A 14,922-nucleotide genomic window follows, 5' to 3' on the forward strand; every position below is an offset into this window, starting at 1 on the left:
GTAAATAGCAATTGCTCCTCACGGACTCCCTTAAACACATACACGTTTGCAGGCAGCTTTATTTATAAAAATATTTTTGCCAACAGGTCCCTCTGTATGTCTTTTATTATAGATGAGTCTGTGTTTAGTGTATAGCTAGGGGTGTGTACTTGTGTTTGTAGGTGTCATTTTGGTATGAATTTGGGTCAAACTAATACAAAGGGTCTCTTTACCTATCACCTTAATATATCTGAATGGAAATGGGTTTCTAGAGTCCAGACAATAGAAAATTATCTCCCTTCTCTCTCTCAAAAGAACATTATGGTTTTTCTAAACTTACTACAAAGTAGCCTTCCATAGAAAAACTATAACCTCACCATATAGGATTATTATAGGATTATGAGCAGCCTACTTTAAAGTAACTACTAGCTACTAGCTACAATGGTCCAAACTGATGTTAAAATACATAATTTTTTGTCGAATAATGTGAACATTCAAGGCCGACCTCCACCCCCCCACCCACCCTTAAATTGTAGACCTCACTAATTTCTAAACCCTGGTTATGACCCTGCAGAAATGCTAATAATCATCTGTCAAAAGTGCTTTGGTTCTTTGGTGTGATTGGCTTGTCAGTGGAGTGGGACAAAGTGGAATAAAACCTATACATTGGCCGTCTAACAGTGCTTTCAACTAAATGTCTAAAACTGAGTTACAGGTAACATCTTGTATGTTGGCCTCAGCCACCAGTGTGTGAATGTGTGCGTGAATAACAGCGCAAATACTGACCTGTACCGCAGAATGTGCGGCAAGGATAGTAGCAGCCCTTGGCCTCGTCAGGAACCTCTCCAGGGGCACAATGGAAATGCAGGTGAGTGGAGATCCTGCTGGCCTGAATAGCAACTAGGTTACCCCCGATTCCTGGAGACAATAGAGTTCATGGGTCATGATTGGAGCAGAACATTCAGTGTTCGGTTGAAGTAAATGAAGAGACCGCGTGAAGGCAGGTAAATATACCCATTTATTATCACTTTTATTTATCGTTGTTTTTGAGGCTGACACCAGTATTACATTTTTAACGTAGTTAAAAGATCTGAGATCTTCACTTAAATTTAGTCATCAAAGAACTGTTACCTAGATATTTACTGAGCATGTCAGTTTATGGTTGAAAACTTAACTTGTTTGTGATGGACAAACTCTGTAATGATGACGCTGTTTATAAGTAACTTCAAACATATTTTTGGCAGCTCTGTACTGTGCATTAGAAATTATTAGTCATGCCCTTTTAATAGTAATGGTCTTAAAAGAATACTTCACCCACAAATTGACCATTTGTATATCAATTACTCAACCACTTACAATCAATTCATGAAGAAAACTTTGCTCTTCTCACATGCTTACACAGTTAATGAAAGATTAAAAACGAGAGAACACTATCACTGAGTATTTAGTGTCCACATATAACAATAGCAAACCTACGCCCAGAATTTGAGTGGAGAATAAGCGTCACCAGCTATTTATCTCAATGAACCAACTCCTAATATTCATGTAACAAACAAGGGACCACCTGTTACTCAGTTTTTAATCATTTATACACAGTTGGAAGCAATCTGGTGTTGAGTGTCTTTTCAAAGGATACTTTGAGCAGCTGGGGATCGATCCACCCAACCTTCCGATTGGAGGACAGCCCGCTCTATCACCTTAGCCATAACTGCCACTGGCTATGACTTCTGAGTTTTCATTACATGTGTTTATATAGTATAATTCTTTTCTATATTCCCCAGAATAGTCTTTCACCAAAATTTCCTTTTCTGTTGGTTCCCCGGGGCAAGCGATTGCAAATCAAACAGTGACCCTGAAGACATTTACAGCAAAGGAAGAAGCAGCGCTAATGCTGTGACTCACCGTTAATAACCGGGGTGTACACTACGATGCCAGCCAGATTTGGGTCAGACACTGTTTTGTCTAGGATGAGCCCCCCAATGCTGCAGAACACAACAAAATTGGATCATTAACTGGTGTTAGCGTGTGTGTGTGTGTGCGTGCGTGCGTGTGTAGAGCATTCTTCATCTAAATTATGTCCACAGTAAATTTGTGTGCTTCTCTATAAAAGGCACTACAACTGCTTCATCAGTGGCAGAACTGGTAAACAGTAGACAGCGACAGAGGTCTTGGAAAACTTGTGCATGTTGTTTTTTGTTTCGGCACCCATGTAATCAAATGAGAGCGTGCACACTGCCTGGCTGAGCAGCGCTTGTCAGGCGCGACTCAGCTGCTTGTCAGCTGTAGCACATCTAGAGAAAGGTGGTTCGCCGTCTTATTACGCGTGACGCGCGTTTGTCAGCTGTCAGTGAATATGATGTTTGAAGAAATACAAAGATGGCTGTTATGGGTTTTACTCGAACTTCCCCGCTTCCCTTTCAAAACAACACCCGGACAGGGTCTCCATGGACAGATCCCCATAAGTTGCTGATACAAGGCACTTTATTTTGAAATATTCACAGGACCGTGTTGTCGGCAATGCTGGAACTTTAATAACTTCTTAAATGAGCGGAAATTGTGCTTATAAATGTGGAAATACAGTACTAATATCTGCGGGCTGTGACGCAGCAGTAACATAGCAACAACGCTGCATGTGTGAACACCACAAGCATGAAACATGCTGCTGCTTGGCGAGGCTGAAGTCTCACGCCCGGGACACATTGGACGCCGAGAAGCAGAGCCAGTTTCCTTTCGGCGCCTATGTTAACCGATGTGTCGTTCACACCAGAAGCGCCGCGGCGCGCACCTCCTTGGTCGGCTCGCGCCCTGCAGCGATCGTTTCGGCGTCTGGTCTAATTTACGCGCGAGCCGCGAAGTCAATCAAAGAAACAATGCTGGTAATATACACTCCTTGTGTGTACTATAGCCTACGACATTCATTTACGGATAAATACTCATTACTAAGAAGTGGACAAACATGTACAGTTGTCAGGAAAACATGGCGTTATAATTTTATGAGGTTAATTACTTACCCATGATGAAAAAACAGCTCCAAATGTGAGTAGACAACAGCTGAGGAGCAGAAGCGCTTGTCGACCGGCGCGGACAAATGCGCGTCTGTGGTGAACGGGAGGGCTCTGGCTCGCGCGCGATTTTCGTCGCGCGCTGCGACGCATCGCTTCCTCGTCCGGTTTGTTCCTGGCGTGAGCAGCGCCGAACGTGCTGTTTTTTTGTTTCGGCACTCACGTTATCAAATGAGACCATGCACACTGCCTGCCTGAGCAGCGCTTGTCAGGTGTGTCTCAGCTGCGTCAAGCTGTAGCAGATCTACAGAAAGGGTGGCTCGCTTTTTTTTTTTTTTTTTTTTTTTACACGTGACGCGAGCGTTTGTCAGCAAGAATAGATTGTGAATATGGTGTTTTGATGATTATGATGATTCTAGACCACTTTTTACTGCAGTTTAAAAGTCTGTCTCTGTCACAGAGATGAGGAAATACAAAGACTACTCCAACTTCCCTGCCTCCCTTTCAAAACAAAAGCCCTCCGACACAATCCCATCAGTTGCCGATACAAGGCATTTTATTTTGACACATTTACAGGACAGTGTTGTTGGCAATGCAGGAGCTTGTATAACTTCATAAATGCGTGGAAATTGTGCTTGGGAAAATACAGTACTAATATCTGCGGGCTGTGGTGCAGCGGCGGCGTTGCAACAATGCTGCATGTGTCAACTACACACGCTCTCCTGACGTGCACTGTGTAAAACGGGCCTAACCCACTGGGCTAAGCTGTTAAGCATTTTAGAAGCAGACCGTCCTGCCAGCTGATACTGTAGACCATATGAGACTGGGCCTATTTCGTCATTTTCCCTTGATTTTGTGGTCATTTTTCCTTGATTTTAGTGATTCTACCATGGCACTTTGGTGGGCTGCAGCCTGCAGTCCACCCACAGCGAATTAGATCAAAGAATTTCGGCCGTTTTTCAGTCAAAAAACAAAAAGCTCATCTTTATAGCTATCCAGATCAGTAAGAATAAATACAGTTAGGCATGAAAAAGATATTAGATGTGTGGCTTGTTGTTTATTAAAAACATATCAATCTTATCTTATCTCTCTGAGCCAAACAGTAAGGGCTGCGAAGGCTTTGTCCCGCCTCGTGTCCCAATTGGATGAAAATTTCAATGTCCACGTGTGGCTGGTCATTTTCTCCAGCAATCATTAGTTTTGTTGTTTTTTCCGGGAAATTTTAACACTTTTTTTACATGGAAAGATACCCAAAATAACGGAGCAGCAAGACAGAGCTCAGCAAAAAGCAAGACCAAGATGGCAAAATTATGGTGAACAGTTGAAGAGGCACTGCAATCATTTCTGCTGCTCAAGCCTGGATATTTATTCAGTTCAAGTGACGTTAATGTTGTTTTTTTTGTATTTTAAAGGAAACTGGGCAACGTTTCCAAGACTGAGGGAAAAGACATGCCCTTTGACCCAATGCAAGGGTAAGATTTAAAGAAAAAAGCTGAATGCACTTTGCTGAATGAGATCAAAAAGGTCTATATCAGCCATAATATCTGTGTTGTGTAACACCACAGAGCAGTTCTCATTGTACTACATGTGTTTTCAGCTGCTGGAAGCAAGGAGAGCTGTCTTGGCCAAAGAAGAAATGGATGTTTGGAGAGGAATCACAATAGGCATGATATCAGATGAGGGCAATGGCACAGCTGACGGGGAAGCTGCAGACTATGCGGCCACCGTCCTTAAGAAGCCAGGAGCTCTCTGAACTATGTGCTGTTCTTCAGAAGAGACTGGAAAGGAACCCAAAATATGTAGCAACACACCACAAAAGGCTACATATTGGGCCGCCTTTCATTTAGACTTCAGAATTTAGCCATATAGCCTGTTTCTATGGAAGTAAATTTGTCTCATCTGCTTTTTAATTGAAAAAGACATTGAATTTTGAGCACTGAATACATCTAAATTATGTATCTGAATGTTTTACCTTCTACCACATCATGCCACATGTAGACCTCATCTATGCCAGACTTCAGAAGAGGAACATTGATTCGGTCCATATTAATGGCTGCATCCAGTAGTTTCAGCAGGACATTCAAAAAATCCTGTTTTTAATATGATCCATAATTATTTGCTCTCACATTCTTATAGCATTTTTTTAAGTGCAATGATTTTTGTTGTCCACAAAAATTCCCTCCATTCCATGGTTAAGCACAGCAGTGGCCTTCAGCTGGCAAAGAAGCGTCGGACACTCAGTCCAGAGGAACTTGAGAGGATTGCAGCAGAGGTGGGTGCACTGTATTTTGTAGAAATCAGTAATTTGGCATTTTGATAGTGGTAAGATTACTTACAAATATTACTTATAAATAAGTAAAAACATCAGAAGATTGATCAATTGATTTGTCAAGGTGCAGGTGTTTTTTCATGTTATTAAGCAGCGAAATATGAAAACAAGTTTGGCAACCAAGTAGTTTTTGCACAACTTAGATGTTGTGACGTACATAGAGATGCATAATATGGATACAACTACCTTTTTCTTGAACCCCTCCTTCCTTATACAGTATAAAATACGTAATCCTATTAAGACTGCTTTTTTACCTGTAACTTAACTCAACTTTGAAAAGAATTAAAACTTTTCACAGAAACACCATGGCACAGGAGAGACTGAATGCACTGGCCATGCTGTAAATGAAGAAGAGACTGGTGACTGAGATGGCAGACTTCAACCAGAAAGTCATAGACAGGACAGAAGGAAAGAAGGGCAAAATTTATGTTTAAGTAGTGCCAATGGCTGAGGGTTAGACAGCATTAGAAAGCTGTTTTGGTTTTAGATTTGAGGTGTGGTTTATTTTTGCTTTTCTGCTCAACTATGTTCCATTTATTGTTGGCATTTTTAAATATGAAATCCCAGTTTGATATTAGTGAACTATCTTTTGGTTTTATAATGAACTTGTAATTAATGTAAGGATAGTTAGCCTTTATTCAGAAGAAAAAAGGGAATAAACTCTGATTAACTCTACACGCTACATTTTCCTTCTTATTAATGCTGTGATCATGTGGACATTATAGCAGCTGTCAGGTGTGCAGTGCCAGGATAAATTGAGCCACCCCCGAATCCTTTAGCACCAGCCGCCACTTGTGTCAGTTATTGTCTATTACTGAATCCTACACAAACAAAGCACACAAGTGGTTTAAAGAAGAGTTAATATACTCATAGAGGTACCTGGGTTTGCACTGGCTGACATAGAATAACCACAGCCCTTGACTTCTTTTTTGTCCTCTCTGGGGATGAGCTTGAATTTCGGCGTCAGGTGACCAGTGGAGCGTAATGTGATTGGCTAGATGTTAGTTTGACTTGATCTAGAATCAATTGCTTTTCTCTAGGTTCCCAGCTGTTTACACTGAATTTTGTACCAGGTATTTTGGCACCCGAATTTGGCCTATCGAATTTAAGCAACTTGAATTTAGTCAGTCAGTCAGTCATTTTCTGTAACCGCTTGTCCTCGTAAGGGTCGCGTGGGGGCTGGAGCCAATCCCAGCTGCCATCGGGTGGAAGGCGGGGTACACCCTGGACAGGTCGCCAGACTATCGCAGGGCCAACACATATAGACAGACAACCATACACACTCACAGTCACACCTAAGGGCAATTTAGAGTCACCAATCAACCTGAGCTATATGTCTTTGGACTGTGGGAGGAAGCTGGAGACCCTGGAGAGAACCCACGCAGACACGGGGAGAACATGCAAACTCCGCACAGAAGGGTCCCCGCCCAGACCGAACCTCATTCCAACCGTGTTTCGAACCAGGTTAAATTGAAAATTTGAAATTAACTTGAAAATTAAAGGTGAAATTTAGTTATTGAAAATTTAAAGAGTTAAATTCAGTGGCAAAAAGATTCAGATACATAATTTCAATGTATAAATATCCAGTGCTAAAAATCCAATGGCTTTTTCAATTCAAAATCAAATGAGACAGATTTACTTCCGTCAGGAGTGTGTGACTTCAGCCTTGCCGAAATGCAGCATGTTTCATGCTTGTGGTGTTCACCACAAGATGTGGTGCTGCCCGCAGATAATAGTACTGTATTTTCATATTTATAAGCACAAATTCCACTCAATTATGAAGTCGTGCAAGCTCCTGCACAGCCGACAACATGGTCTTGTAAATGTTTCAATATAAAACGCAGCTGTATAAGCAACTGATGAGATTCTGTCCACAGAGATATCATCAGGACTGTCAGCGCTTTTGTTTTGAAAGGGAAGCAGTGAAGTTGGAGTAAAACAGCCATCTTTGTATTTCCTCATCTCTGTGATAAAGAGAGACTTTTACACTGCAGTAAAAAGTGGTATGAAGTCAGTAATCATCAAAACACCATATTCACTGTCTATTTCTGCTGCCAAACGCATGCGTCAAGCGTAAGGCCCCTTTCACACAGTACGCATCAGGAGCACAAGACGTCAGCCTGGCCTAACTGCTGCATGTTTCGTGTGTGGTGTTCACACATACAGCATCATTGCAACATTGCTGCCCGCTGCTATTAGTACTGTATTTTCATATTAATAAGCACAATTTCCACTCATTTATGAAGTTGTGCAAGCTCCTGCACAGCCAACAACCTGGTCCTGTAAATGTTTCAAAATAAAATGCATTGTATTAACAACTGATGGGATTCTGTCCACAGAGACACTGTCAAAGGGCTTTTGTTTGGATAAGGAAGCAGGGAAGTTGGAGTAAAACAGTCGTGTTTATATTTTCTCATCTCTGTGACAGAGAGACTTTTAAACTGCAGAAAAAACTGATATAGAGTCAATACAATAATCAAAACACCATATTCACTTTCTATTTCTGCTGACAAACGCACAGGTCACGAGTAAAAAAAATCGGTGAGCCATTGTTTCTCTAGATTTGCTGCAGCTGAGATGCACCTGACAACCGCTGCTCAGGCGGGGGAGTGTGCACGCTCTAACTTGATAACATGGGTGCCGAAATTAAAAACAACACGCTCAGTGCTGCTCACGCAGTCCTGGCACGCGTTGTGTGAAACGGGCCTAAAAAAAAATCAGCAAGCCACCATTTCTCTAGACGTGCTGCAACTGACACACAGCTCAGACTCACCTGACAAGCACTGCTCAGACGGGCAGTGTGCAAGCTCTAATTTGATAACATGGGCTCTGAATCAAAAAACAACACGCTCAGCGCTACTCACGCTCTCCTGATGTGCGCTGTGTGAAATGGGCCTAAGGAACGGTGGCAGAGACCAGGGGGGCATATGCGCAGATAACAAATATAACCTGTCTACACCTGCATGACTGCATTAATATAAAACAACTGTTCAATCTTTGGCATGTTTTTATTGAAGAACTTTAGTGAACAACATGTTCTTCAGTAGTGCAAACAACAGTGCAAATTAGTGCAAACAATAGTATTGTCATCCTTTTGAATAAAAATAAAATAAAACAAATCTTATTAAAGAACTTTCTTTTCAAGGACAATTTTCATAATCTTTTACCATTAGTGAAATATGTGGTAGTTATTCTCTGCCGAATCACCACTTTCAAGGGTTCAGATACAATGGAAGCCAATAGCAGTGGTGAATTGGCAGGAAGTATTTATCATATTTTTCACTAATGGTAAGAGATTATGAAGAAAGAATGACACAATGACTTTTGTATCTAGGCAACAATTTCAACTTCTCCTTGATCAATGAGAAGCGCATTCCAGCCAGAAATAGACAGTGAAAATTGAATTTTCATGATTATATTTACTCTATACCACTTTCTACTGCAGTTTAAAAGTGTCTCTTTTCCACAGAGATGAGGAAATACAAAGATGTCTCTTTTACTCTAACTTCCCTTCTTCCCTTTCAAAACAAAAGCCCACTGACAAATGAGTTGAATTTGTGCTTATAGTTATAAATGTGGAAATATGGTACTCACAGCTGCCGGCAGCAACCTGGCAGCAACCTGGCAGCAACGTGGCAGCAACGCAGCAGCAGGGATGCAGCAGCAGCAATGTTGCAGCAGCGATGTTGCAACAGCGCTGCATGTGTGAACACAACAAGCATGAAACTGCTGCAGATTGACGAGATTGCTGACGTTTGTTGTGTGAATCCAGAGCCCTTTAAGAGAGTGCACTATGTGAAACAAGCCAGAGAGAGAGAGAGACTGTAGCAGCAGCAGCAGCAGCAGCAGCAGCAGCAGCAGCAGCAGCAGCAGCAGCAGTCATATGCAGGTTTGTGGGTTTTTTGTGCAGTGGGAATAAGTCTTTATTGTGTCTACTGCTTGACTATTACCTCATTCCCACCGCAATTAGCAGGTGCACACAGGTTTTCTTAATCACGAATAAACCAGCTAAATATCATAGTGTGTGTGCGTGCGCGTGTGTATGTGCATGTGCGTACGGAGCGACTTCATGGACAGGCAGGAGAATAGGTAAACAGCAGACAGCAGCAGGAACGGAGATCTTTGAAAAATTTTCAGTGGTTTCTTCTTGTCATTTATCTCTTACTTATTAAGTCCGGCTTTCAAACAGATGTGCAGATGTGTTTGTATCAGTGTTTCTACGCTGTATCGGAAGACACAGACCATAATTAGTGATGGCCCAGCTAAAATTACCACATTCACTCGGGTGTTGTGTTCCCATCAATGCCAATTGGAGCCGGAGGTAAAAACTCAAAAAACGATAAAAACTCATGTCTACTACAGTCATTGGACCCGGGTGTGAATGTAGATTGTACACATTCCCACTTCTTTAAAAGCCTGATGTTAGTGGGTGTTATTGGTTTTTTTGTGAAATGGGAATGAGGCTAATGGAAGCCTGAAAAATGTGATATCACCTGCATTGAGCATTGAGAGGGGAGGGACAAAACTGTTTCCCTTCCTACAGGCGGCATAAGTAAGGCTGCCAGGCTCAAGGGGACCCGAGGGTGTATGTACTCAGGTGCTGCAATTTGTTTAGGGGATCAGTCATCAAGTAAAGCAAGTGATGGGAGTTGCAGACACAGAAAAGCAGTTCTTTCCCTTTTAATGACTAAACACACACACACAAAAAGTTCAATACGCAAACACACACACCTGCTGATGACCATGGCAGTGATGACTGGCTCCCATCCAGAGTAAAGCAGGGTGCGGCTGGCTGGGTGCTTGGAGGAGATGACGATCCATAGAGGAGTAAGACACATGAAGAAGGCGCAAACCACTGATGACACATACGGGTAGGTATCTGGGAAGGAAGAGATGCATTCATTCTTCTTTATTCATTTTTATTTTTTAGAGAGCAGTTTTTAGCCAATCCCAGCATGCACTTGGGAACTGGCAGAAAAAAAACCAAGGTACTGTACTGTTCAAGCCTGTTGGTAATCCAACCATGGCTGGGGACACATTTTAGTAGACACTGACAGAAATGTGAATATGCAGCCATATATGGCTCTATATCTCCTGCCAGCAGCTAGAAGTATGCCTCTCTAGGCCACATGTAAGTGAACATGTACAGGGGTTGCTCGGCTGGAATTTAATCAACCAGTGAACTAAAATAACACAAAGGTCTGCACAAAGTAGGGGTGTGCGATATGACAGTATAAGATCATGAAGATTAAGAATGTGTCCAAGATCCGCCATTGTTGATCATTGTATTGTGCTTCAGTGCACATTCGATCTGTTGTAGTTCTATGCTCATACATGCGACGCATCCAGACTTTTTGGCTGGACAGCAGAATGCGTTTTGGCTCTGATGGCAGCCACGGGCAGTGCAGTCTCCGCTCGGACCTGGGGATGAGTGGAGATGCAGAGGGAGGATGTGTTAATGATCAGTGGGTACAGCTGTGTGACTGTGTCTAACGTTATAAGTGTATTGTTCTGCATTTTAACATATTACAGAATTGCCAACTCTCATGCTCCTGGCATGTGACAGACGCTTTCACTGTCAGTTTCACGCTGTCATTACACCAAAGCAAATCTCCCGCCAAAAGTGTTGAACAATCATGTAATGCAGTGAAGGACTGACTATAGAATACAGCTGATTATTTGACAACCGAGGGGCGTGTCATGATAAAGGATCAAACAGCTGATCGCCCGACAGCCCAGCGCAATTAGACAGACAAACAGAGCGGAGCTTCCTTCAAAGCACCAAAGTGTCTGAATGAACACTAGAGTGGAAAGTGACTTCTTTAGACTTCTAAAGACTATTTTGTTTCAGTTTAAGGTTTAGTCAGACTTTGGATGGAAGTATTTAGAGTGCAACACTCCGTGTCTAATCCAGCGGTTTTCACTGAGCTCTCATTATTATTACCAGGGGCAGACGTAGTGATTTGGGGGCCTGGAGCCACAGGTACATTGCCTTATTTTCAACCTTTCTCTTAGTTTAATATGAAATATCCCTAAAATATGTCTTCAGTGTACTCATAGTGGTAAATAAGTCTCTGAAGGAAAAAGGTTGGGAGCCACTGTGCACGGTCTAGCCATATACTAGGTTTTAATCTTGTCTTGTTTTTTCTCAGCTGAAGCACACTATTTGCTAGTACGTTTCATACCTTACCTATAGATACACAGATAAATCAATCATAGCAATCCGTCGAGTCTTGAGTTTCTTTCCTCTCCTTCTTTATTTCACAAGTGGGAAGTCATCGATTAAAACTGAAAAAACAAAGAGTTTGCCCCCCCCCAAAAATTCAACAACGATAATATTTTACCTGACAAAATATATGGTTCCCATCAAAACAGTGGAAAAAAAATTGCACACAGATTAAAATCTGTTCAAAAAGGCACTTTGGCCTACATGTTCTGTTATTCTTTTTTTTTTAGGGCTATATTTTTTAAATTGGGAAATTAGCTTGATTGTACTATGCATTAACATGCATTTTTTTGCTGTAGAAAACCTCTCCAAAGTGTTGGGAATCAGAAAGTGAAAAAATAAACATTAAACCTATTATAGTTAAAAAAAAATCAGATACACTTTTCTAAAAAAAATCCCATCGTTTTTTGTTTTGCAGTTTGTGTATCCCATTATCTGTGCCATTCTGCAAAGCAGCTCCTTTCTGTGATGCTGCAGAGGGTCACATCACACCCCTGACACTTCAGAGAGGGCCCCGATTCTCCTGCCCACTCTGCCTGCAGTAAACACAGGGTTTACAGCCTCTTGTTAGACTGTCTCCTGATATACCTTTGTCTCATTATTATTATTATTATTATTATTATTATTATTATAGGGGCTACCAGGGTTTATTCTAATGCACAAGGCGCTACCAATAACACAAAGTGATAGATACAGTAGGATTAGGTCAATCACAGTGCAGTTTGCTTCAGATGACGTGTGGCAATTAAAAGCAGATACAGAGTCGCACGATCTTCTGATTGGATGGCAAGACCAAAACAAACCTCTGACCTCTCCAAAGGAACTATGGGAAACCAATATGCCGTTTAGCATCAATGCTAATATACTTTTATCACCAAAATATGATTAAAATATGGACGGAAGATCACAATATCGGAGCTGTCATCACAGATTTATTGAACAACGTCCCGTAAAGAGCTACGATGCATCAGAGGCATCCCCCTGAACAGCACAGCCGGCAGCTTTACGCTGCTGAAAAAAGTAAGATGATCCGACCTATAGTCGCAGAGTTGGGACACTTTAGTGGAACACATTTTAGTCGGAGGGTTAACAGATGGCAGCTTTTCTTTGTAACAATTAAAAGCCTACTACTCTATGCTGCAATTCTGCTGCTGCTGTATGTAGCAGATACTTGCCATTTATAATTGTAGCATCCTTGTCCAACTTAGTATTGATTTAAAAAGCAAAACCATGGTGGGGGCGGTGGGCAGGAAATGTCCAAATACTGTGTAGCACCGGTAACACGGACTACAGCAGCATGAGTTGGTTCATCTCTCTTGAACCTGAACATTTACTCTATTAATATTTACAACAGATGCTGCAAATCCACCATCCACCACTCTTTCGTCACAGCTTGAGGTTTTGAGGTTTTTTACTGAAATTATGCTCATCAGGAAAAGAAAATCAATTCACTGATTTGTAAACTCTACCCCTGCTGATTCTGCTACCTGGTGGAGGTTTTCAAATGCAAACATCAGGACAACATCCAGAAAAAAGGTTTAAAAAAAAAAAAAAAAAGCTTAGCTTAAACTAATATGCCAACTGCATGGATAAGCAAGACTATCTCTGCATCTCATGAGGAAAAGAGCCAGTCTGTTTTTGCAACTGGAAAGCAGCACTGCTACAGAGTGAGGCAGGAGGGACCTCTACTGGCTGACTAAAGGAGGTGTCTCACCACAAGGTAAGAAAGTAAATAAAGTAAGTAAAATCCATTCATAGAGCTCTTTTTACAGACTTGGGTCACAAGGTGCTTTACAAGGGCAATATACAACATAAAAGAAAGAAATCAAAGAAGATAAAGTGGCTACCCAAGCCACATAGTTAAAAGTGCAAAAGTATTTGCACAGTATATAATGAAAAAAAATCATAATACACAACAAGAATGCACAAAATATTTTTAAAAAGCCAGAGCTAATGCTATAGGCAACCCAAACACCTCTCTAAACAGGTGCACCTTTAACTGGCCTTTAAAAGAAACCAGAGACAGCAGACTGTAAGGGTGCAGGCAGAGCAAGTAGGTGCTACGGCCTCAAAAGCTTGATCACCACGTGTCTTAAAGGAAGTATCAGAGACAGACAAATTGTTGTATTTGGTCAAAGAGAGCGAGTTGAAAAATATGAGTAAAGTAGTTCAGCCAAAGAAGTGAGAGCCTGACCATGTAGGGCTCTGTACTTGAGAATGAGAATTTTAGACTGGATCCTATATGTGACAGGGAGCCAGTAAGGGGATTTTAGTATAGGGTCAGTGAGGTTTTGTTCTACTTCAATGCAAAGCTTATTATTATTATCATTATTAGGACTAGGACAAAATTATATACCATTTCAGCAACCTCGTGTATGCAGTGTGGTATACTGCAAAAGCAACAACAAAAAAAAAATCCATTCCATCATAGGCCTAAACAAGCGTTGTATTGCAAACCCAGATAATATTAGCAGCGCTGTGCACTTTTTGTTTGCATAAATATAAAAACAAGCCAAAAATGAAAACCCTATGATACTGCAGATGAGATCAAGGGACCAGTAGCACTGCGAGGCTTGCCTGCTGCACATTCACTCTGTAAATGGGGAAACAGCAAAACAAACCCACCTTGAATGCTGCATGCTAGAACTTTGGTTAATGTTGGATAGTATTTACTATAGTATTTGGATAGGCAAGTCTAGACAGCAAAGAGAAATAGAGACGTTAGTTAAGGAAAGGAGACAGTTAAGAAAACAGTGGAAAAAGGCTACAGACGAAGAGAGGGAGGGAATCAGTGTTTTGCAAGAGGAGTTGAGAGACAGGATAGCAGCACTTAGAAGGGCAGAGCATCTTAGGAAAAGAGGAGAAGAAAAAATATGCAAGGACAGCTTTTTTTTTTAAGGACCCTTTTAAATCTGCGAAAGGTTTGTTTAATCAGGAAAAGGGGGGGGCAACTTCTGGCAACGAGGCTAGAGGTTGAAGAATATTTGAGAAAGACTTATTCAGACTTAAAGGAGAATAGGAGTGGAGGTCTTCCACCTGATATGTCTCCATTAGGAGAGATAAGTCAGGAGTTGGATGTTAGGCCACCTAGGTGGAAAGAAGTTCAGGAAGTGGTTAGGCGTGCAAAGGCTTCTTTGGCTCCAGGGCCTAATGGAGTCCCCTGACTAAGTGCCTAAAAGCGCACCTGACATCCTTAAGTTTCTGTGGAAACATCTAAAAGTAGTTTGGGAGAAACAAATTATCCTAAGAGCATGGCAGGGGGTGTCTTCATCCCCAAGGAGAGTCCTCAGATCTTAGCCAGTTCCGGATGATTTCTCTCCTGAATGTAGAGGGGAAGATTTTCTTTAGTGTAGTAGTTTAGAGATTAGCTGGGTACTGAGAAAGGA

At 41.6% G+C, this 14,922-nt stretch overlaps 1 protein-coding gene across 2 annotated transcripts in view; it reads right to left on the bottom strand.

Moving 5' to 3' along the window:
• slc41a2b (solute carrier family 41 member 2b) overlaps positions 1 to 14,922 on the bottom strand; it is a 71,689-nt gene that overhangs the window by 20,777 nt on the left and 35,990 nt on the right. For both annotated transcript variants that reach the window (XM_042511036.1, XM_042511035.1), the window contains exons 7-9: positions 10,042 to 10,189; positions 1,882 to 1,961; positions 766 to 897 (exon numbers count right to left, since the gene is read on the bottom strand). In XM_042511036.1, the coding sequence (XP_042366970.1) occupies positions 766 to 897; positions 1,882 to 1,961; positions 10,042 to 10,189 (360 nt within the window). The remainder of the gene's footprint in view (positions 1 to 765; positions 898 to 1,881; positions 1,962 to 10,041; positions 10,190 to 14,922) is intronic.

This window comes from Plectropomus leopardus, chromosome 22, assembly GCF_008729295.1.
Source record: "Plectropomus leopardus isolate mb chromosome 22, YSFRI_Pleo_2.0, whole genome shotgun sequence".
Classification (NCBI taxonomy): domain Eukaryota; kingdom Metazoa; phylum Chordata; class Actinopteri; order Perciformes; family Serranidae; genus Plectropomus; species Plectropomus leopardus.